This window comes from Dipteris shenzhenensis, chromosome 27 (assembly GCF_047967505.1).
Source record: "Dipteris shenzhenensis isolate YYH24624 ecotype China chromosome 27, Dip_SZ_1.0, whole genome shotgun sequence".
In the NCBI taxonomy this organism is placed as follows: domain Eukaryota; kingdom Viridiplantae; phylum Streptophyta; class Polypodiopsida; order Gleicheniales; family Dipteridaceae; genus Dipteris; species Dipteris shenzhenensis.
Window position 1 is genome coordinate 50,384,767 of NC_141622.1, and position 24,096 is coordinate 50,408,862.

A 24,096-nucleotide genomic window follows, 5' to 3' on the forward strand; every position below is an offset into this window, starting at 1 on the left:
ACAAGTGAAGCCCTTAAGTACACCTGAAGTTGAGGCAATAGAAGAAGAAGTAGGGTGATCTAAAGCAGTTCACATTGAGCCCCTAAAAAATAAACCTCGACGTCAAATGCAAAAGGCAAGTACTTCACGAGCTACAGTTCCAAGTCCTATAACTGGAAAAAGAGGTCGTTCATATACAAAGAAAGGGCAAAGAAGAGAAGAGGAAGAACATGAAGAGGATGCGGAGGGTCTTGAAATGGAGTCAGATATAGAAGCAGAAATGTTATCAATGAAGAACCTAAATCTTCGCTTGAATGAGGCTGTGACAGATGAGGATCCAGGATATATATGGGGCCAGAAGAATCAAGTTATACATGCTTCAACAGTGGTCAAAGCAAGTGTCTTCACCAACAGCATGACCTTAGATACAGCCTATGCTGAAAAGATTTTTCAGGCTTTGATTGATGGAAAAAAACCAGTTGTTTCTAATTTGGTACTCCGTCCAAGAACATTTTGGCCAGTCATGGGAGATTATAGTCAATCCATCAATTTCTCTCAGCCTATAGATTTTGAGATGCAATTCACTAAGTTCCTCGGAAAACAAGTTCCCTCACTTCAAGAAGGACAGAGTTCAGTGAATGATCCAGAACGGATGCCAAGAGAAATTTCTTAGCTCATTGTACATTTGAGGCAATAGATGGTCAGCACTATGCCTATGCTTGTAATGAGCGCTCTAGAGATGCATACAAGAAAGGAGAAATTACTTATCAAACCTTCGCGAGTGTGCCTCAATTTCACTACTATTCTGCATGCATTTGTATCTTCAAGAACGAGAAAAAATATTTGATTGAGTCGGAAAGACTTAATCATGACATTTATGCACTACGAAAAATCACCTCCACTTCAGAGATGTTGCTCAAAGCTAGGACCATATGGAAAACTTTTAATTCTCCTTTGACCACTCTCAAAAGAACTGCAACTAAAGTGGAAGCGGATAATCTTGTTGACTTCTACACATGCTTGAGTGCCATTGTACCAAGGGGAAAGCAGGAAAGAGCAGAGGTGATTACAAGCTTTAAGACAGTAAGGGATAGGTATCAAGACTACACAAGCATACTTTTCCGTAGTGATGAAGTTTTTCATCAGATCAAAGATGTGTGTCTTGCATGTGAGAAAGGAGATGTCACATATGAGGCTCCATCATTGATTAAAGAGAAGGCAAAGAAGATTGAGAAAAAAGAGATGACAGCTCGGATGTGGAGGCCTTTAAGAAACCTACCAGACAAATATGCAAGTCTTGCTGCAGAGAAATTAATGTCCAAAGAATGGTTTTTTGGCAAAAAGGATAAAGATCATTGCATGGAAGATTGCATCATCCAACAGGTCAAGCGTGATGCAGTAAAGAGTGCAATTGAATATTTATTGGGAGAAAAAAATATTCCAATTAGCCAAACTAAAATTGATCATAACATTGTGAGGCAGATGGCATCGGCTTTACCGTCAGCTAAACAGAAGGCTTGGGTGCATAAATGGGTGAAGGTAGAAGATGATGGATCTGAAATTACTCCTCTATGAGAAGTGACATTCCGGAAAATGTGTATGCATATGCACAAAAAGTCATCAATAAGCACACTCTCAGAAAAGAAAAAACTTTGAACAAGGGCTTTTTTTTCATACATGAAATCATTTCAGAGTCTGGAAAGAGTGTTGAGTGCAAGGGAGTTTCATTGAATGATTTTTTGTCCGACGACACTGCTTGGAAGAGACCTCAGCTTTCTTTGTCTATGAAATATCACCGGATGACATTCGTCAACTCCTTGACAGAATATTACATACCACCATTGGTAGAGTGGGACAATGTAATATAGTCATATTTGCTGATAAAGATGACAAGGAACAAATGTATGCTACCCTAGAAAAACAATATGGCAATGAGCTTAAGATTTACAATGGTATATACTCAAGAAAAAGGGACAAGAGAGAATGCGGTCTCAAGATACAGAGTCTAGAAACCTTTTTCTTGTGCATGAAGAGCCCTTACAATGATCACTCCTTACAAAACAATATAAGAGGGAATGCAAAGAGATTGCAACTACTGCTGGAAGAGCATGAAGCTCCAAGTCCCCTCCATCGCAACGCAAATCACTATGAAAGGCCAGCAAAAAGTGCTGATCTTTTAATTAGTATGATGGAATTTTTTCTACCGTCCGGATGGGAAGTCACATTGTGTCGAATGGGACATCTGTTTGAAGCTCTTATCAAAAAAGGACACAATGTAAATATTATTGAGAGCCTTGCTTGCTTGGAATACCTTGATACCGTGGCTTCTCTCACAATAAAGTTTGATAAGAAAGGTCTGATCTCACATGAAGAGGATGCTGACATAGAGATGATCATGTATGATGAGAGCAAGAAAGATGATGAAAATGATCAAAGCTCTGGATATAATAGTGAGGACACCAGTGATAGCAAGGAAGCAGAAGAAGATGGATATGACACTGACCTTGCCTCTGAAGGTTACATAAAAAGACCACGAAGATATGTAGAGGTATGAAAACTTATGTTTAATTATCTTTATTCATTTAAAGGTCTTTTTAAATTTATAATTAATTTAAAATTTTGAATCTCATAATTATTTTATCCTTTTATAGGAGAAGGGAGAGGAGGAGGATGAGGAGGACATAGCTGGAGTAGAGAATATAGAAAGCTCATCTCAAGAAAGCAAAGCTACTCTGGCTATCCATCGGATGACTCTAGAAAATAATCATACATTGCAGCAAATGGAGAAGTCATTTCAAGTTAGGTTTCAAGTTCGAGAACAACCTCTTACTTTTCTATTCGATGAAGAGGACATTTCAATCCTCATAAACTTCAAGAAAGAGGTTAATGACAAGGTCATTATAGCCATCCTCAGGTTTGATACAAACTTTTTACTGACTTTATGCTTTTGTATTTCCATTGGATCAAATGAACTAATATTCTTTTCTTTTTATTGCAGTATGGTTTTACAACAGCTTCCCCTATATATACAAAGATGTGCATATATGGTCGATCCTCTTGTTTCTAGTGTACTTAGCAATAAGCAGAAGAACATAGATGATGTTTTTAAGTGGTTGCAACCTATTGATTTGACTGCGGCGTGAGTTATCTTTACTGCATATCACGAGGAGTGAGTATCAATCCCTACCTAGCTTATCTCTTACATTGTGGAGGATTATATCAAATAATAATTATTCTTAATTGATAATGCAGCTTGCATTGGAGCTTGGTAATTGTGGACATCTTAGCCAAGCAATGCTTCTTTGTCAATTCAATAGCATCTATCCATGGCAGTGTGTCAGAGTAAGTATGACCTACTTATGTCATAATTATGTCAATGAGATGCATCCTATGCAATGCGCACATTCATTTATGTTTTCTATTTTGATGTGTAGATCTGCTCGAAAGTTGGTAGGTGCTATAGATGCACTTATGCAAATGGAGGGTGACTTGGAAGATCAAATAGAGTATATAACATGCCCTGCAGTGAAGCAGAATGATGACCACAGTTGTGGGTGGAGGGTCGGATATAACTGCTTTTTGCTCCTTGCTCAAATTTTTAATTTGAGAGGCGGTGAAACCTCATTGTCGACATATATAGACTTGCATCTATATGCATTTATGTCATCTATCATTAAGGCATTTATTGATAACGTGGTGGAGCATCCAGAGGAAACATTGGTTGCTACGCCCATAAGTTGTCCTAATGTAACCGCTGTATTGGACGAAATGGGGAGCTCTTCTGAGGTTAGGGTCATCATTAGCAAGCAACCTTGTGTTTTGACTTTTGGTAGCGAGGAAGTTACAATCCTCTCCGACCCTTTGAAAGAGGCTAATGACAAAGTCATGATGGCCATCCTTAGGTTTGATATGAACATCTCTTGGCTTGATACTTCAATCATTTGATTCAATCTGCTTCTAACATTTGTTTATTTATTGCTACAGTACGGTTATATCTCACTTTCTTAGATCAGTACAGAATCGCGTCTATAGACAAAATATGAAGAGGGGAGAGGAGAAGAGTGGAGATGAGGAGAGAGGGAACAGCTAGAGAGCACACCACAAATGACTAACTGTACACTAGAATTAGTTGAAAAAATAGAATATATACAAACCCTTTTAGGGTTAGGGTTAGGGGATCTAACCCTTTCCTTTATAGCACTCTATAAGGTTAGTGTTATGCACATATGATCACGTGATGGTGCTATGCACACATGATCACATGATGTTGAGCGTGAACTCTCAACACCTTCCCTCAAGATCAACATCATGAAGTAGGCCTTCCCTCAAGATGATGATTCTAGGGAATCGAAGAAGGACTGAGCATTACATTCCATCACACCCCTTTAATGGGAATGTCCTTCCTCTGCATCAAACCAAGAGCTAGTCGGTGTTTCTCGAATAGCTCTTTACCGAGTGGTTTGGTAAAGATGTCTGCAACATTTTCTTTGCTATCACAATGCTACAGTGTGATGTCACCAAGTAACACTCTTTCTCTGATGAAGTGCTCTCTGACATCAATGTGCTTTGTCCTGGAGTGATATACTGGATTTTTGGCCAATGCTTGAGCCGATTGATTATCACAGTATATTGTTGTTGGCTTTGACTCATCAAAGTAATCTGTTTCTGACAATAGTCTTCTGAGCCATATAGCCTCACATGCACCTGTAGTGAGTGCTCTATATTCTGCTTCAGTCGAAGACAAAGAAACAGTTGGCTGTTTGTTTGACAACCATGATATAGCACCTTGACCAAGGAAAAATGCATATCCCTGTGTCGATCTCCTGGTCTCATGATCTCCGGCATAGTCACTGTCACAGTATCCATGCAACCGTGGATGACTTCCTCTGTATTCTATCCCAAACTGTCTTGTACCTCTGATGTATCTCAAGACTCTTTTGGCTGCATTCCAGTGAGACTGTTTTGGATTTGCCATAAACTGTGCTAGTGAGCTTACTGCATAACAAATATCTGGCCGTGTGATTGTCAGATATATAAGAGATCCAATGAGTTGCCTGTAGTATCTGTCATTGACTGTAGGCTTTTCTGAATCTTTAGTAAGTTTCAAACTCTGTTCCATGGGAGTGGCTGCAATCTTGCAATCTGCCATATGAAACTTCTTCAGGAGACTGCCAACATATTTGAGTTGACTCATGAATGTGCTATCTGAATCTCTCCAGAACTCAATTCCAAGACAATAGTGCATAAGTCCAAGATCTTTCATGTCGAACTCTGCAGATAAGTCTTGTTTTAGTTTTCTGATGAAGCTATCCTTGCTTCCTGTCACAATCAGATCATCTACGTACAAAAGTGCAATAGTAATATCTTCCCCTTGAATTTTGTAGTAGAGAGTATGATCTGCATTGGACTTCATGTATCCCAGATCAGCAAAATACTTATCAATTCTGCTGTACCAACTTTTGGGTGCTTGCTTTAAGCCATAGAGACTTTTCTTGAGATGGCAAACCTTGTTCTCCTTTCCTGGTTCAACATAACCGGCTGGTTGTTGCATGTAGACTTCCTCGTCTAGATAACCATTGAGAAATGCATTCTTGACATCGAGCTGATACACATTCCATTTATTGAGTGTCGCTAGTGATATCAAGAACCGTATGGAATCCATCTTTGCTACTGGAGCATAAGTCTCATCATAATCTTGGCCATATTGTTGTGCAAATCCTTTTGCAACTAATCTGGCTTTGTATCTCTGAATACTGCCATCTGGATTGTACTTCACTTTGTATACCCATTTGTTGGCTATGGCCTTCTTTCCTGGTGGAAGGTCGCATAATTCCCAAGTGTTATTTTTATACAAAGCATCCATTTCTTCATTCATTGCAGTTTGCCATTCTGGCTTGTCTACTACTGCGTCTTCGAAGTACACTGGCTCTTCTGTAGCCATGATGGTAGTCATAAGAGCATAGTTGGTGGTTTCCACCTGAATTGCTTTGCCTTTCTGAGCATATGTCAATCTGGCTGGTGGTCTGCTTTCCCTATTAGACCGTTTGAGCTGCTGTGGCACTGCTTGGGGTGTTGGTGGCAATTCTTGCTCTTCTTCATCAACCTGTTCTGTAGATGACTGTGAAGTTGATGCTTCTATCTCCTGTGTAGGTGAGGTTTTCCATTCTGATTCCTCATCGAAGATTACATCTCTGGAGATAATGACTTTGCGGTTGATGGGATCATACAGTTTGTATGCTTTGCTTTCTTCACTGTAGCCAACCATGATGCATTTGCGTGACTTCGCATCCAATTTCCTGCGATGATCATCATGTATGTGGGCATATGCTATGCAACCAAATATGCGGAGATGCCCAATGCGTGGCTTGTGTCCAGTGAATGCTTCATAAGGAGTCATACCTTGTATCGGTTCGGTAGGAAGCCGATTAAGCAAGTAGTTAGCTGTAGCTATTGCTTCTGCCCAATACTGATTCGGAAGATGCTTTTCACTAAGCATTGCTCTAGCACTATCTGCTAAAGTCCCATTCTTCCTTTCAGCTCTTGCATTTTGCTGAGGAGTATCTGCACATGTGAATTGTCTTCGAATGCCGTGATTTTTGCAAAAATTCATGAATGCTGAAGACATGTATTCACCTCCTCTGTCTGATCTCATGACCTTGATCTTTCTGCCTGTTTGGTTTTCTACCATGGCTTTGAATTCTTGAAATCTGGCAAACACTTCAGATTTCTCTTTCAGAAAGTAGACCCAACAATATCTGCTGTAGTCGTTGATGAAGGTCAAGTAATAAAGTGAACCATTGATGCTGCGGGTCTGGGCATAACCCCATACATCTGTATGAATCAAATCAAGAATACCTCGTGCACGAGAGGTTCTTCTGACAAAGTTGGTTCGCTTTTGTTTGCCGAAGTAGCATGCTTCACAAACTTTTCCAAGAAACTGTAGTTTCGGAATTCCAATTGCCATATTCTGATTCCTGAGATCTAACAAGTACTTGAAGTTGACATGACCATATCTCTTGTGCCATTTTGCAGATAGTGGCATCTGTTGCATTTGAGCTGACATGGCATGCTTATCTGGTACTGTAGCTAGCATCCTGTATAAGCATCCTTCCTTGACACCTTTTGCTACTAGCTGACCTCTTTTGGATTTGTCTCTGATAGTGCATTCATCACCGTCGAAGATGACTTTGTAGTTGTGTTCCGTCATTTGACCTACTGACAAAAGGTTCTTGCTGAGCTTCGGAACATAGAGCACATCTTTGACTAATCCTTTTGTACCAGTGAAATTGTTCATAGGGATAACACCTATCCCTTGAACCGGATTCGGTGTATTGTCTACTGTGTAGATGACATTCTTTTGTCCTTCTAATGGCTTCATTTCTGTGAACCATTCCTGGTGATTTGTCATATGAGATGATGCACCGCTGTCGATGTACCAAGGATCCTGTTCCACTTGGTCGACTTGATAGCTGAAGTCCTCTTTGGGATTGAAATCAGTGTCTAGGTGCATTGTATCAGTCTGATACAATTCGTCACTTGCAAGAAACATATTTCCATGTTCATTTGCAAAATGACTGTGACTAGAATGTCCACCACGATGATTTCCTCTTCCTCGAGAATTCCCTCTCGATTACTGCTGGATTGACCGCCTTGGTCATACTGCTTCTTGCGGCAATCTCTTTCATAGTGTCCAAACTTGTGACAATAGTTGCATTGAACGTTTGACACATTGGTGGATGCATTCCCTCGTCCTTGGAATCTTCCTCGGTTGGAATGATTTCCTCTTTGCTGATTTTGGTGTTGCTGAGGATGATGCTAATGCTGATGCTGATTTTGACTTTGTTGATGATGACCACTTTTCTGATATGATCTACCTCTGTTTCTGCCTTTGCCTCTGCTTCTGTCTGAAGCTGTGAATGCCTGATCATTAGAATGACCTTTACGTGCTTGAATGGCCTGAGTCCTGAGTTCTTCACCAAGTAGAACTGACTGAAGTTCTTCCAGTGTTGGAATTTGCCGTCGTATGGCAATACTCTGGACTAGATTCTCATATCCTTCTCCTAGTCCATTCAGGATTACTTGAACCATTTCTGCGGGATTCATAGTCTCTCCTGCTGCTGCAAGTTGATTGTTGTAGTCTTTGATGCGGAGTACATAAGCATGACCGGTTTCATTGCTATTGCGGAAACTCTGGTTGATCTGGTTTCTCAGGGTGAGAATCCTGGATGTGTTCTTGGACTCGTAGAGAGCTGCGAACATATCCCATGCTTCTTTTGATGTCTTGACTGTGTTGAGCTGTCCTAGCATGACATCTTGCACATTCTGCTTGATCAGGTGATAGGCATACTTGTCTTTCTTATCCCATTCTGCTTGAGCTTGGGCAATGGCAGGATCTGCTACTGGTGTGGAAACTGTTTGTGTAGATGTAGATCCCGATGTAGATCCCGTTGCTGGTGCTGTGACAATAGATGGAGTAGAGCTACTGGTGGCTGGATCGGCCAATGGTCTAGGTATGGATCCATCGACATACTCCCATTTGTCCTGAAGCACAAGAATGGTCTCCATTCGGTATTTCCATGTACCGTAATTGGAGTTGTCTAACTTAGCAGATGCCTCCAGATTGAGGTTGCTGGTCGACATGGTGCAAACAATGTACTCAAAAGTCTCCTGAAAAAACTATGTATGAATCAACTGCAAATACACTGAAGATGCCAAGTGAAATCTCTGTACCGTCGGTGAAGATAGAACTGCAGTATATAAGATCTGATCTGTATTACAAGGCTTGTGGCAAGAAGCTGAGAGTGTCGAGGGTGTGCTGATCATAGAGGAGAGCTTGTTTGATGGAGCCGGAGTAGATGCCGAAGATATAAGTGGCCTGGTACCGGTAACCTTACGATGAAGCTTTTGGAGGTGGCTAAGAAGGTGATTGCCGTCGAGCTGGACCCTCGCATGGTCTTGGAGTTGCAACGGCGCGTCCAAGGCACAGCCTACGCCAACCAACAACGGCATCCTTCATAGCGCCAAACGACTGCTCAGCAAACGAACAGCTGCAACAAGCTCCTACGCACCCAGGCGACCTCTCTCCTCATCGACGGAAATCCGCAGGCGGACGGAATCCCAAAGATTCCGTCAGAATCTCTGAAAGATTCCGGTGGCTCACCTTGCAACACGTGGCAAATAGGACCTAACCAGGCTAAGGTTCAGTCAACCCCTAGTTAGGTGGTTTGATCACAATTGTGCCACGTGGCAACGTCATCTTATCTGCCACGTCAGCTGCCACGTCATCACCGACTGCCACGTCATCAGCCACGTCATCTGTGACACATCATCAGCCACGTCATCTGTAACACATCATCAGCCACGTCACTTATGCCATGTCATCAGCCACATCACTTGACACATCATCAGTGCCACGTCAGCATTGCCACATCACCCTGCTGACATCATCAGTGCCACCTCAGCACTGCCACCTCAGCAGTCCAGTCAGCACTGACCCTCTGCAGGCACAGTCCCTTGCCAGGCACACTGTGCACACTCCTGCCACCTCAGCACAGAGCTTCACTGGCACACCTCTTGCTAAGCACAGTGCCACATCATCACTGCATGTGACTCACAGTGACACATCATCATTGAGCACCATTTGCACTCCTTTTGCCCCTCCACCTAGATCAAGTCATATCTCTTGATCCAGGAAGAATTTGAGGGTGCTCCAAAAAGGAAAGTCGCTCAGTTTTTCGTGCTCTACGCGCTCGTTACATCATGCGCACATTTCGGTGCAAGTTACACTCACATTTGTGCCTCGCCGACAAAACCACTTCCTTCACGCACATTTGCCTCTACATCGATGCATTTGACCCAGCACTTAAAAAGAACAAAAGAAAAGGAATTATTTGCTGCTCTTTCATCGATCGACGGTTGGTTTAGATCTAGATCAGAGTAGACTAGATCGCCATAGAGGGGACGCTTTAAATTCCCCAAGTTGCCAATCTAAGCCATGCCCGAAATTCCCGACTAGTACCTACTCGGAGTCAGTCCATATGCTCACATCCGATTTCACATCATTACATTACCTGAAACCTTACGTTCATCAGTTCAGTGTGCAGACTTCAGAGTTCAGAGGCATTGCAGATTGATTCAGTGGGCAGATAGCACTTGATTTCACACACACATGCCACCATTGTAAAGCCTATTTGGCTATCTCACGGCATCGTGCACATCATTTTCAGCCTTGTAAAGCCTCTTGGCTATTCCCGGCAAGGACCTCGGCACCAACGTCGGTATCGTCTCCGGCTTGCTCAACGAAATCACCCCATCTTGGGCCGTGCACGTTGTTGGAGTCGGCATGAATCTGTTCGGCTACCTCATGATCTGGCTCTCTGTAACCGGCAAAATCGCTCGCCCTCGCTTGTGGCAGATGTACGTCTATATGTGCGTGGCTGCCAACTCGCAGACGTTTTCCAACACTGGCGTGCTGGTGGTCGCCGTGAAGAACTTCCCTCAGAGTCGAGGTGCTGTTATCGGGCTGCTCAAGGGATCTATAGCCATCGGAGATGCAAGGTAGTCGCTGGCTAGGAGCTCACGGGAGGTTGCATGGACTGGAGCTCGTTGGAGTTGGCTCGTAGGAGGCTTGGAGCTATGCGCTGAACCCGCTTGCTGCACCTGGAGCCTCGTGAGCTCGTCATGCTTTCGCACGGCTGTGCCTAGCGGAGTTGAGGAGCTCCACTGAATGGAGCTACTATAGCAGGAGATCCTCTATGGCTGGTTGTTATGCAGCACTCGGAGGAGCCCGTTAGAGCTTCGAAAGCTTGTATGCATGGGAGAGGAAGTTGCAGTCGTTTGCTGTTGTCTCTCCTAGAAGCCACTCTCTTAGTTGATGCTTGTAGGAACTTGCAGTCTTTCTTAGTCATCGTTGAAGTAGAAAAGGCTTTCTTTGTCTAGAGTAGCCCGTATTGCAGGAAAGCAAAGCTCTCGCTCAAAAAGTGAAGAACAATGAAACCTTTGGAATGCTTAAAAAAAACTCAGTGTTCACTAAGCTCTCACTTTCATTCTCAACGGAAATCTCTCAAGGAATTCAAGAATCTCTCTCTCCATAGACGGAAATTCTTCTCAATGAGAAGGAAATTTCTCTCTTTCAATGAACGGAAATCCTTCACTCAACGGAAGTGAACAAAATGAAAGACTACCTCTCAATCTCTCAATCTCACACTCTTAAGAATCTCAATGTCTCAGCGGAAGACAAGGAAGCTCTGATACCATGACAAAATATGAAGAGGGGAGAGGAGAAGAGTGGAGATGAGGAGAGAGGGCACAGCTAGAGAGCACACCACAAATGACTAACTGTACACTAGAATTAGTTGAAAAAATAGAATATATACAAACCCTTTTAGGGTTAGGGTTAGGGGATCTAACCCTTTCCTTTATAGCACTCTATAAGGTTAGTGCTATGCACATATGATCACGTGATGGTGCTATGCACACATGATCACATGATGTTGAGCGTGAACTCTCAACACTTTAGACTTGGATGGCATACTACTTGTCTTTATGCCATACTATGAGAAGTAAGTATGGTCTCAATCTTTCTTTCTTATTTATAATATTGTGTCAATTAATACTTAATATTGTGATAAATCTTATCGCTCTTTATTGGTGATCTAGTTCACATTGGATCCTGATAGTATGGGATCTTGATGACAACCATTATTGCTTTGTCAACTCATTTACAGGATTTCACGGGGTGTTCAGGTAAGTGTTCTTTTATCATATCATTATGAACATGCATCTTACTATTTACTACACAAATTCACTTTGTCATATGTCATGATGGACAGGTCTGCAAACAAGTTAGTTTCTGCGATTATGAAAATCAGGGAGCATCAAGACCAACCAAATTTCCAGACACGCCTCGCAGTGGAGCAGAAAGACATGTTTAGTAGTGGGTGGAGAATTGCCTACAACTTCATGTTGTATCTCAATGAAATTTTTGAACATGTCTCAATAGAAGCATATACCAAGCTCGAGCTATAAGATTTTGTGGCTAAGACTGTTCACTATCTAACTACTACCATTGGGAAACAACATGATGGACTCAATGAAGAACCTGAGGGAGCCAAAGAAAAAGAAGAGACAATTCAATCTCCGTCTGTATCACAGCCTCAAGTAGAAGCATTACAGTCTACACTTGAATTAGAGACTCAATGCATTCTTCCTACACAAGAAGTGGAGACTCAATGTGCATCTACAACATCACATCTTGTAAAGGAGGAAGAAATTAAGTCTATCCCGATTGCACCAGAAGTAGAATCTCAATGTACACCATCCACACAAGTAGAGACTCAATGTACTCTTAGAGAATCACAGCCTCGAGAGGACTCATCAGACTCTATTCAGTTGTAAAACATGTAGAAAGAAACATGAGTCCTTAAAGATTTTTATCTTGTTTGTATTGATTAATGATAGTGTTTTTTAAACTTATGTTAAATGTTGCAATACATTAGGATATTTTATGATATTTATTCATTACAATACATTAGATTTTACTTTTTTGAAAGTCTAATTTATTATGTACAATAAATATCTTATGATGAGAATCTAATAATTATATCATTCTTATGTTCCATCACTTTATTTTATAGATTTCAATGTACTCAAAATCTATCATTTATTATGTACAGCAAGTCTAACTTATATTATATTAAAAGAATATCTCATGATGAGATTCTAATAATTACTAACTTATATTATATTAAAAGAATATCTCATGATGAGATTCTATTAATTATATCATTCTTGTGTTCCATCATTTTATTTTATAGATTTCAATGTACTATCACTATCTTACATGTCTCAAATGTCTCCCATTACGGTCTTGCATCCCATTATTTTATTTTATAATGTCTCGCATTACGGTCTTGCATCTGTAGTTCTATAAATTCCCTAGTAGGCGTTCATCTTCTATATCTCACCCGCAGCAGCAGACACTTCTTCCACTTTGCTCTTCTTACCTTACTCCTCTCCTCAAGCTTGCTCCTTCCATCTTGCCCGCAGCCTTGCCTCCTCTTCTCAAGCATACTCCTTTCATCTTGCCTTACCTCCTCTAGTTACCTTCCTCACTCTCATTACCTTCCTCACCTCGTTCGTCTTCTATATCTTTCCTCACTCTCGTTACCTTCCTCACCTCGTTCGTCTTCTATATCTCACCCGCAGCAAAAACTTCTTCCACTTTACTCTTCTTACCTTACTCCTCTCCACACTTCTTCCACTTTACTCTTCTTACCTTACTCCTCTCCTCAAGCTTGCTCCTTCCATCTTGCCCGCAGCCTTACCTCCTCTTCTCAAGCATACTCCTTTCATCTTGCAGCCATTATGGATCTTTTTAAGGTAATCGATTGCAAGCCACTAGCAGCCTCAAAGAATGGATTGCCGAGAACCAAGGAAAGAGAGAGGAGAGAAAGCAAAATCCAGCTCCATTAACCCAGTACGAGAAGGATGACTTTGCTTGTCAGAAGGGCTTAGAGAAGGAAGAGGAAAGAAAAATAAGTATGGCTACTACTGAAATAGATCAATTGCAGTCATATAGGAGAGAGTTGATAGACTTTCAAAGTGAGATATCTTCGCATGTGGCTCGTTATGGAAGATTTTCCCTCGAGGAAGCGCAAGCCATTCGGAAAAAACAAAGTGTTATGCAGGAGAAAATTCATCAATCCTTACTTCTCTTCTATAATTTTAACTACATCGATGAGGATGAGATGAGCTCAGCTCTTGAATGGGTTCAATTTAGGCTAAAGACTTGAAAATAGAAAATTCATCAAATTGAATGGCTGTAGTCTTGAAAATAAATTTGCCTTCCAGTGAGAGTCTTATTGTAACTTTTGGTGTAATTTGCCTTCCAATGAGAGTCTTATTGTAACTTTTGGTGTTTTTCAACACCTAAATTATAAATATTGTGAGAGTTTGCTACTTCCACTTGTAACTTTTGAAAGTGTTTCCTAAACACTATTATAAATATGAAGAGAGTTTACAATTATTGAACCACTCTTTTTTGTGTAACTTATCTCAGGCTTAACTTTTGAAGGTGTTTATTAACACCATTAAATATTAAGAGAGTTTACAACAACCGAATCTTATTTTTTCATGTAACTTATCTAGGCTGCGTTAAATTTTATAATTTTAGTTTCATGTCCTTAAAAAATATATTAAAAAATGCTTGTTTTTATGTTTTTATATGTGCTTTGAAGATTGGGTTTTTCTTAAATTTTATCTGAAAACTAGTCCAAAAGTATATGTAAAAATGAATTTGTACATTGACAAGTCCAAAATTAATGAAATAAGTGTTAATACTCAGAAGACAGTATGGTAGGGAGGCATTTATAGGAGTTTCTAAAGTGTTCACTATTTGTTCATATATAGATGATGTTCTCTAAAATGAGGGTTACAATGAAAAATAAGTAAGTATATGGTTCCATAAATGAGAAATTAAGAAAGAATTGTATATTCCTTTGAGAAATATACAAGCATGGTTGGTGTCAAAAACTATCGCTCGGACTTTTCTACTCATAGGTTTTTGCTCGAAAACTATGCACATCCTAAGTATTCAATAGGGAATTGGTTGAATCAATGTTGAGATGTCTTTGCCAATGTGCAAGGGAAATAATTCATGTACTCCTCCTTTTTCACTGCACCATTGATGTGATAAACTCGCAAGAAATTTTGCAAATGACTGTAGGGGTCCTTGTCTTCAGTCCCCTTAAATCCTGGAATTTGACCTTGATGGGAGTAGCTGGCTTTGTCTTCATCGGTGACATTCCCCTGTGTGGGCATGATCATGGCGGTCCCCCTTGTTGCTGAAGAATTTGGCACTTGATGGGTAGCCAATGGAACTGTCGGTACTGCAGGCCTTGGTTTATGATGATGCGTATGGCCACATCCTTGTACTTGGTGTTCGATGTTTGGATGCTGGTGCAAGACTAACCATTTGTCGTTCTAACAATAGTAGTAATGGTTGTAGTGACACCACACCATGATAACTTCGTACTGTCAATGTTCGATATCTAGATGATAGAGAATGACTAACCGTCCTTCATCTCGATAGTCACCGCGACGCTCTACTATCATGACGTTGCTTTGAGTCTCGGTCAGCAGCTTGGCCATCACTATGTTGGTCTTTTGCTTTTGGCACGTGTATGGACGTCTGTTGTTGTTCCCTGCTGGCTTAAATATTGATTCATAGTGTTGGCTCAAGAACCGGTGCTCATAGCACAGTCTGCATCGTGACTTGTTGGACTCCTCAGAATGGAGACTTTCTATGGATGAGTGCTAGGAATATTCTTGCTAGTGCCTGAAAAGTTCCTCCCTACTGAAAGGCTTAGGTCCTCTTGAACATGTACTCATTGAACATGTACTCAAAATTGGATCACTTCTGGTGTCTCTGTGATATCCTGAAACCACTCTCCTTGTAATTTTGGCAATCCTTCAACCATATTATGATTATGCAAATACGAGGTTTTTCCGCAAGTCAGGAACATACCAAACATCACGGATATACTTTTTCTTTCCTGAATCCAAAAGGATGGGAACGTCTCCCACTCCTGTGATGTCCTGAGTGGCTCGCAACAACGGAGTCCTTGTTTATCCAGAGCTTGTCATCATAGACAGTTCTCTGGATCCTCTCTCCAATTCCACTAGTTCCGAATTCATGGCAGCTTCCGGGTCTTCCATATTTTGCCAACCTCCACGGCCTCTTCGCAGGTATTCCTCAGATCGTACAGCATCACCGAGCGCATGTCAGACATCCTTGTAGCAACTGAATAATATGTAGGGTTGCTTTGAGAGCACCCCTCAATCTAGTTTCCCATTACCAGATAAGCTTGCGAGATGATGATAGTGAATCAGCTTGGGTCACCATAGATTGTTGCTGTTGGTGCTTGTGCACTAGAGTCTGCAGACTTCTACACTTAATCCACTCAATTCCCCACTCCACACTTTCAGCGTATCACTCCAGCAGGATCGCCGAATGTTTGACGATCTCTTTCACTATCCTTGAGTTGGCCGGTTGGAAGCTTCAACAGAGTTCCTGGCACACAGGCTCACAACAAAGATGCTTGCTCTTGCAATCTACGGGTTGCTGTGCAAGGCTGAAGGTCATCACGGAAGCAAGTGAACCTGACGTCGGAAACTAACAAAGGGGCGACTCCCCGAGCAAGCAAACTGTACGAAGATGGGCAAAGATTGCAAACTGTACGAAGATGGGCAAAGATTGCTCAAGTGTAAATAACAAGAAGTTGTACAAACTCAGCATCAAGTATATTATAAAGGAGTTCTCTGTTACAAGAGCTCGGAGCTGCTCAGACACAATGTCCCATTTGGTAGCTCACTCGGACTCACTCTCCAGGAGCCGAGAGGCTATGTGAACCCTTACACAATAGTCAGTCTATCCCTCGATGAAGTCTCACACCAACAACCCATACACCACACGCTGTTAGGAGTAATAAACTTTTACACTATTTGGTATGGCCTCGGGGAGGCATCATTTTCTTCGTCCTGCCTTTGCTGCTGTTTTCCTTCACTTTAATGGGCGTGGGCGTTCTCCAGGGAAAAAGTCACGCTGCTACCTGTCTGAGATATGTTGTCTGCAAATCTATGCAGTCCTGACCCTTGGCTCTCCGACATTATAAGTCCCCTGGAAATGCGAACCAAATTGCAATTATTATTGTCTCTTTACTGTCTGCATACACCCTTCTCTAATTTAATGTGCTTTCATCCCTAAAAATCTCTGCAGTTCTGGCCCTCCATTCCTATATTCATATGAAATTATGAGAAATATGTATACTTTATGGCCTGCATCTAACATTCTGGAGCTTAATGTGCCTGCTTGTGATGGGAACGCTTTTCAATGTGATCTTGGATTTATCTACTCATTCACTGTTCTTTCTATCTGATTTTTTTCGTGCTTTTGACAGAAATACATTTTTGCAATGCGGGACTTGGATCTATATGGCAACTGCACATATTTGATGACTGTTGTGTCTGCTCATTTCTCTATTCATAATTGCAAAAATTTCCATGCTTCTGACAGAAATATTTTGCTGCAAGATCTTTGACTCTTGCGCACCCCTATTCCTCTCTCTCTCTCTCTCTCTCTCTCTCTCTCTCTCACGCGAGAGAGAGAGAGAGAGAGAGAGAGAGAGAGAGAGTTGGTTGTTGTGCATCTCCCAACGAATCTCTCTCTCTTTTCTATCTTCTTACTAGTTGTAGCTCTATCTTTTATCAGTACCCCATGCTCAAGATCTCATTTGCGTCATTGCATGTCAATACCTCTCCAGTTAATCCCTTTACAATGCAGTTTTTCTCTGCAGTATTGTGTCAATCGAAGCATCAATTTCTTCTCACTATTCTCGTGGTATACATTCTTTGGTTTCTAAAATGAATGGGATTCACAAGACATACCCCTAATAATTTGCACAATGAATTTCACCATGCATTGTTCTCTGGTTTCGCAACTCAATGGCACCTGCAGTTCCAGATTCTCAATGACTTTCAATGGCAATGCAACGTTTATGTGGGCCAATGCAACGTCTATGTGGGCCAAATCATTCTATCTGGGGACTAACTGATTCTCAGTGTGATGTGAGAAAGAGAGAGAGAGAGAGAGAGAGAGAGAGAGAAAGAGAGAGAGAGGAGGGTTTTATATCATAGAAACAGTCCCAAGGAGCCACAAATGACTCATCCGATGTCAATCAAGGTCGACCTCTCACACACAATGATAAGAGTCACTCACTAACCAATAAGTGTGCTCGCAATTAGTGGAGAAACGTTGGCCATTGATGTGAGAGAGAGAGAGAGAGAGAGAGAGAGAGAGAGAGAGAGAGCATAGCAGAGGCTTTCCTTTTTGAACACAAGAAAAGAGTAGATCCACCACTGTACCAGTTGAAATCGACTATAGAAACCATAAGAAGGATAGGGCCTTGGATAGGTCCCCTAGAAACCCCTAACTAGGATTACTAGCCCTAATAATGGGATCAACCTAGGTCATGGTTTTCCTCACATAAGTACAAATGAAGGGTTTGACCACATCAGGTTTTAGTTTGCAATGCACTTCAAGGAATTCATCTACAAAGAGGTTCATACTCGAACCATGTTGCAAGAATCCAGTGGGAGGCAGGATTTCTTCTTCGTCTATGCTACTCTAGCATACTGTATCACAACACTACTTTCCTATTTTACAATTTTTGAGATAAGAATGTGGCAAGCAACATCATTTTCTGGCTTGCATGTCAATTCCATGAAATTGTTTCACATGATTCCCAATTTTCACAACCCGAAAACACCAGTCACTTACACGATCCCTGTAAGCTCTGCTAGAACGCATAAAATTTCTGATACAAGAACACTCTCCAAAACCCATTTTCATGGCAGGCTGTTAGTCCTAATGCAAGAGACAACCTTGTTGTTCTGACTTTGCCTGGACATAGTGCACCCATGAGAGAGAGAGAGAGACAGGATCTGTCAGCAAAAACACCAGCTTTATTTCAACACAATGAGAAGAGAGTACAGTTGTTATCTTACAGTATGGGCTGAAAGTAATTGGAATGACAATAATAACTGGTAATCAAGGTGAGAATTATAACCATGTGTTGAATACATGCAATAATTGAGCAATCAGTGTGGAGAAAAGAAAACAAATTCCTGACCAACCAATTATTTTCCAAGTTTACAGCACTTGTATGCTGCCTACGCTTTGTTGTAACTCATTTATAAACTTGTTACAGGCATGTATGCAGTAACACCAGATATAAGCAGAACAGATTCAAAAGGAGAAACTTAACAATGGATAATCAATAAGCAGATAAGATAACTCAAAGCCACCCTATTCATTGTCAAAGTTCACCTTAAGACAATTAGCACAAACACAGATTGACAATTTTTTCCTTTGAGGCTTAAGGTGTATGATCCTGAGCTTTCCACAGTGAGAGGAGATGAGAAAATTGAAACATCCATAATAAGTACCAAGGGCGTGAACTTGCATAAGTAAAAGGTGAATGACAATCCATAGTGAATGCAAAATAGCTGGGAAAAATGTATATTGTATGTTACATTGACAAATAAAATTTCTTGCGCTGCTCATACTACGTTGGAATATTTCCCCCAATTGATTGGATTCTCACTAGTGCCTACATACGTCACATAATATTTGAGACTGAAACTTAATACCTTCTGATGAGAAATGGAAGAGAATGCACTTATCAGCACTGTCAACATGCACTTTGAAGAATTTACAGCCATCAGGGAAAATCTAGCACCTTCCAGGTCATACATAAGTGAACATATTCTGAATCAGCCTGATTTGAATAACAGAACTGCAACCTGTCCGAGGTAGAAGTAGACAAAGTGTTTTGTCTCATGCGTCACATAGGAACCTGCATGGAATTCTCAACTCGTTAGTTCAGGGAATTGTATGCTCTGTACGCACCATCAAGATCTGTCAACCCAACAACAAACGTTGACAAGCACAACATCAGCCTACATTCCTAAGTCAATGACGGCACACACATACAAAGTATGCAGATTTTCTTAGATTTTTTCCTGCTTCAGTAGGGTGGAAGGGATCATGTAATCTATAAGACTCACCACAATTTCTTTTTTTTTTTCAGTAGGGTGGAAGGGACATGTAATCTATAATACTCACCAAAATTGCGACCAACGATGCAGTGCCAAGTTGGGTTGTGCTTTTTATCGAATTCTTTCTTTATGTACGCGGCTATATCCTTCTCCACATTGTACTTATCTAGTGCCTTTAGAAAGAAACATGCAAATTGTTGAGAATATGCATAAAGCAAGCCTTGTCCACGCTAGTTTTATTGAGTACTTAGAAATCTAATACAGTGCTTGAAGCTTAAAACCTTAGGTAAGCTAGCATTTCCCTCTCCATGGCATATGGAACCTTACAAAACATGTTTATAAAGAAACCTTCTGTTAAGAAACGTTCTTATTTCCATTAAATTGACAGAATAATATACAAGCATGCACTATTTAAGGTATAGACTATACAAGGAGAAAGTTGCATATGTCCATTTGCATTGAACACGTGTGACAAAGATGTTATATACTTTTATGAAGACCTGATTTGGCTTCAAATAAAAGATATGGTAAAACTGCTTTTTCCTGCTTGTGCACACATTTGAGACGTCATTGTGAATGAAAACTTAGAATTTCCAAGTATGTGCCAAGATGATGGTATTCTAAAAGGAATACTATAATCACCATAACATCACCAAATTGCAAAAACACGATCAGAACATAATGCTGTGCCATCTAAGGGTTTAGAAAAAACTCAAAAAACTTAGCCTCAACCATTTTATCTTAATGTGATTGTAATTTAGTTTCACATATAGTGTATGCACCCTGCTACCTTTGAATGTTAAACCTAGAATTCTTTTACTAAGATGATGCTAGTATGTAATGAATGGATTTTCTTTCAAATGATCATAACGTTGTGCAAGGCCTTGAAAGCTATAGCCTCACTCCATGATCACCCTGTCATCATCTCCAATTATTTGTATGGTTGTCAAACCGGGAAATTTAGTGAAGATCTTTGTAAATCACATTCAAATATGGACAAAATTAATTTTATCATTCAACGCTTACATTCGAATTGTATAAACCATTTTCATAGCTGGAAGTTTGGTACGAATGTATTATCATTAGATGAAGTTACTGTCCCATTGGATGTACATGGAAATTATTAATGGTTAGGTACAAAGTATTGAATTTCAGATTATGATCATACTGGATTAACATCCGTAGCTAATCACAGGTTTAATGGTAGCTACTAGAAAGAGGCGAGGCGATTCGTCTATCAATGTTAGGAATTAAGTATCGCCATGAAATACATTTTGGCATCCTAAGGCTAACACGTTTCACCAAAGTATATAAATGTGGAAATTGTAGCACAAAATGTTGAACATGAGATGGGTCTTAAAATGGCTTGTTACTGCCTTCTTCTTTAGACTCATGAATAAAGATTTAAGGGTCCTTATTCATGAGTCTTGACTACATGCATTGGCTGAGTATGTGCTTCTTTTTCCATTTTCTTTTTTCTTTTGTGGGGGGGGGGGTGGGTGAAGAGGGGGGCTTGTGATAGTAAGATAAAATGTAAATATTAAGTTCTAAGGCTAAGTTCACAGTTCATCAAGAAAGAACTATGAGAATGATGCACTTCTAGTATGTGTGTTTAGGGCATATGACATGGTACAGGTACATTGTTATTTAGATAACATATTAAAACGATGTGCTAAGGCCTTATTCACATAGACAAGAGCATGTATTACTCCATTAGCTGCCTAGCTAGCCAGTAGCTTACCTATGAGGATCCTAGAAGGTAGCGACGTTGTTTAGGATGGGTATATTAACGATTGGTAAAACCTTGAGGCTATATATTGTTTAGGACGTGACAAATTAATCAAGGCCATGGATTTTTCTTATGACTTTTAAGTGCTCTAGGATTCTACAATTGCTTTGGGAGTTCCAAACGTTACACTCTGACAGCAACACAATACTCAAAACTCTCACTCTCTTTAAATGCATAATACCCTCCAAAATGGCCCCCTCTTCTCTGTCAGGGATCATACGATTTTCCCAACGACTATTTAACTTCTCTCTCAACACAACTTCTCTCGCTCTCCCTACATGCTTAATACCCATACGATTTTCCATATGACTATCTAAAACCCGTAAGAACACAACTTTTAATACAGTTTGATTATTCAAAGAACAATGAGTTCAAGAGCCTTCCACTCTCCTCCGCTTTCCCTCCAAGCTCCTGCCCCTTGCTGTTTCTCATCCCGCTCTCGTTTGCCCCTTGCCCCCTCTTTGTCATCACCGCATCCAATACGGGGTCTGCCAGGATCATGGTCTTAGAATAAAATAGCATTCTAAGATATATACGCATCTTATCCAGCAAGGGAATATACAATCAATTGCGTCCTTGACTATAAGCTGGTTTGTGTTCATGTTTGCAGTATGAGCGATAACTTGGAACTACATGGTAGCATTGTGCACCATTATTGAGGTAAAAAATAAAGAATATGTCCCTCCATAACAATGATAAACATTCAGAGGAGTTCTTGACACCACTTAAGTTTTGAAAGTCCAAACGTTCAATCAACCAGAAGAGTACATTTGACATAAGGCTTAGCTTAAAGACGAGATACGTGATGCGGTAGACAAAGAACGACTTGACGTAAGGTATTTACTGCTTAAGTGGATGCGAGGCGTCCGCCAGAGGCTTGCGAGAAAGGGTAGCAATGAATTGATGATTTTAATGGGAATAGAGAATCCAAGGCGAGGACCGAGAAGATCAACGCTTCACATGATGGACAAATGTTTACTGTAGCTTAGACACCGTGTCTTAGTTCAGTTGGCGTAATAACTAATCCTTGATGTTCGAATATTAAGTCTTGAAAACCAAGAGTTCCTCCAGTCGTTGACACCCGGCTTCACGTGTCTTTAGTTACACTAATACGATCGTGACATCTTTTTTAAACTTACAATTTTTATTCCATATGCCTAATCTAAGACACAGACGCTAAAATTCTGTTCATAACAATGAGAAAAAGCCATCAGAAAGACTTTGCACGCCGCAAAACCCTCACCAGAGCAGTCAATTTTCAAAGTGCAGAGTAGTTAAATGAGGAAACTAGTTGCACTTTTGGATTTCTAGTTTAATAAGTCTACTATCCATGATTATATTCACGTCGTGAATGATTGCGGTGGTCGCATTGGAGCGGGAGTTAAGCAGTGCTCAATGCTCAGTTTCTTGCGCAGCAATAAATAATACACAATGAAGACGGTTCCTTGCATGCAGCTATTTAAAAGTCGACCGCCCAACGAGCACAATGTAAGTACCTGTGAAGCGCACTCGATGGCATCCTGTTGCATGTCTTCGCTCATATCCGCATTTTTGATAATGGCTTTTCGTTCAAGAGCGCCGGTTCTCTCGACAACTTTCTCCGCCATTGCGAGAGCGATAGTAATCTGCAATGATAAAAGAAGCGGAGGAAGAAATGAAAACGTGAGAAAGAAGGAAGTTGATAGCTGCGTAGAATGAAAGGTAAGAGAGGAAGGAAGGGACGAACGATGGAACAAGGAGAAAAGGTGACGAAACACAACCACGTGAGAACGAAAGAGAGAGAGAATGAAAGAGGTATATTGTTTAATGGTGGTTATAGTAGCCGCGGCTCCCCACTCCTCTCCTCCCTTCCTTCAAACTTACTCTACTTTAGCAAATCATCTCCAAGCATTAACTATGCCCCTTGACTTCTCACTCTCGAGTAACATGACTCTCCAGTAACATGCATACTCAAGCCTCATGGAAGTTTGAGTAACATGCATACTCAAGTCTCATGGAAGTTTGTGCCCTAGCCTGCTTGTCAAAATAATTGTTGTTTATGGGGTGTGCATGGGTTCACGACCCCCGTTGTAGACCCTGTACCCACCTGTCTAAGGCTCTGTGCCCCTCGATACGACCAGGTGACTGGTCAAGTAGGGTCGGGTTTTTGGTCCATCTCAATAGGACCAAGTGATAAGTGGAATAGGACCATGTAAAAAAAAAAAAAACTTACTCTAATTTGGTACCATGCTAGCTAAGGTGAGGATAGCTAGAAAGGAGGGTGAGTGGGTTGTCTACTGTGAAGGTAAGGCTCTCATCAAGGAATTCAAATTGAAATCTACAGACTCTTGTGAAAGCGCATGGACCGAGCTCTCCTATGGACCCTAATCTACTCTAATGACAATACTAATCTAAGGTGGATGAATCCTAAGAGTGATCATGATCTATAACTCAAGTCAATTAGGTTCCAAGATCATAGATTAGCTTGGACTGATCATAAAGAGAATCTTGAGATAGGTCAAAGTGCTTGATTGATATTACTTCAAATGAACCTCCCTTTTATAGGTGAGGGTACTTACATCCATATGCTTGCTCACATGTGGGATATCTCCTCCATGCCATGTGGCAGCTTGCCCTTTACTCATACCTTTGCTCTACATGTGCTCATGGCACCACAACTCTCAACTCCTCCCCTTGGTGCCATGATCCTTTGGCTCCTGCAAGGTGGTCAG

At 40.9% G+C, this 24,096-nt stretch overlaps 1 protein-coding gene across 1 annotated transcript; it reads right to left on the reverse strand.

The window, feature by feature from the left end:
* Window positions 1–19,193: 19,193 nt before the first annotated feature.
* LOC147884449 (uncharacterized) lies at window positions 19,194–22,992 on the reverse strand. Its single transcript, XM_087398761.1, has 3 exons — window positions 22,882–22,992; window positions 19,664–19,769; window positions 19,194–19,394 (listed from the first exon to the last, which is right to left on the reverse strand). Exons 1-3 carry the CDS (start codon window positions 22,990–22,992, stop codon window positions 19,312–19,314), a joined length of 300 nt encoding a protein of 99 aa, XP_087254887.1. The 3' UTR covers window positions 19,194–19,311.
* Between the last annotated feature and the right edge of the window lie 1,104 nt (window positions 22,993–24,096).

What these genes read in the sequence shown, in the direction of transcription:
- LOC147884449 (XM_087398761.1), bottom strand. Translation starts at nt 22,992, where the DNA reads ATGGCGGAGAAAGTTGTCGAGAGAACCGGCGCTCTTGAACGAAAAGCC. An exon ending in CCATCGAGTGCGCTTCACAG is followed by an intron (nt 19,770 to 22,881) that starts GTACTTACATTG and finishes TTCTTTCTAAAG; the next exon opens with GCACTAGATAAGTACAATGT. An exon ending in CATCGTTGGTCGCAATTTTG is followed by an intron (nt 19,395 to 19,663) that starts GTGAGTATTATA and finishes AATTCCATGCAG; the next exon opens with GTTCCTATGTGACGCATGAG.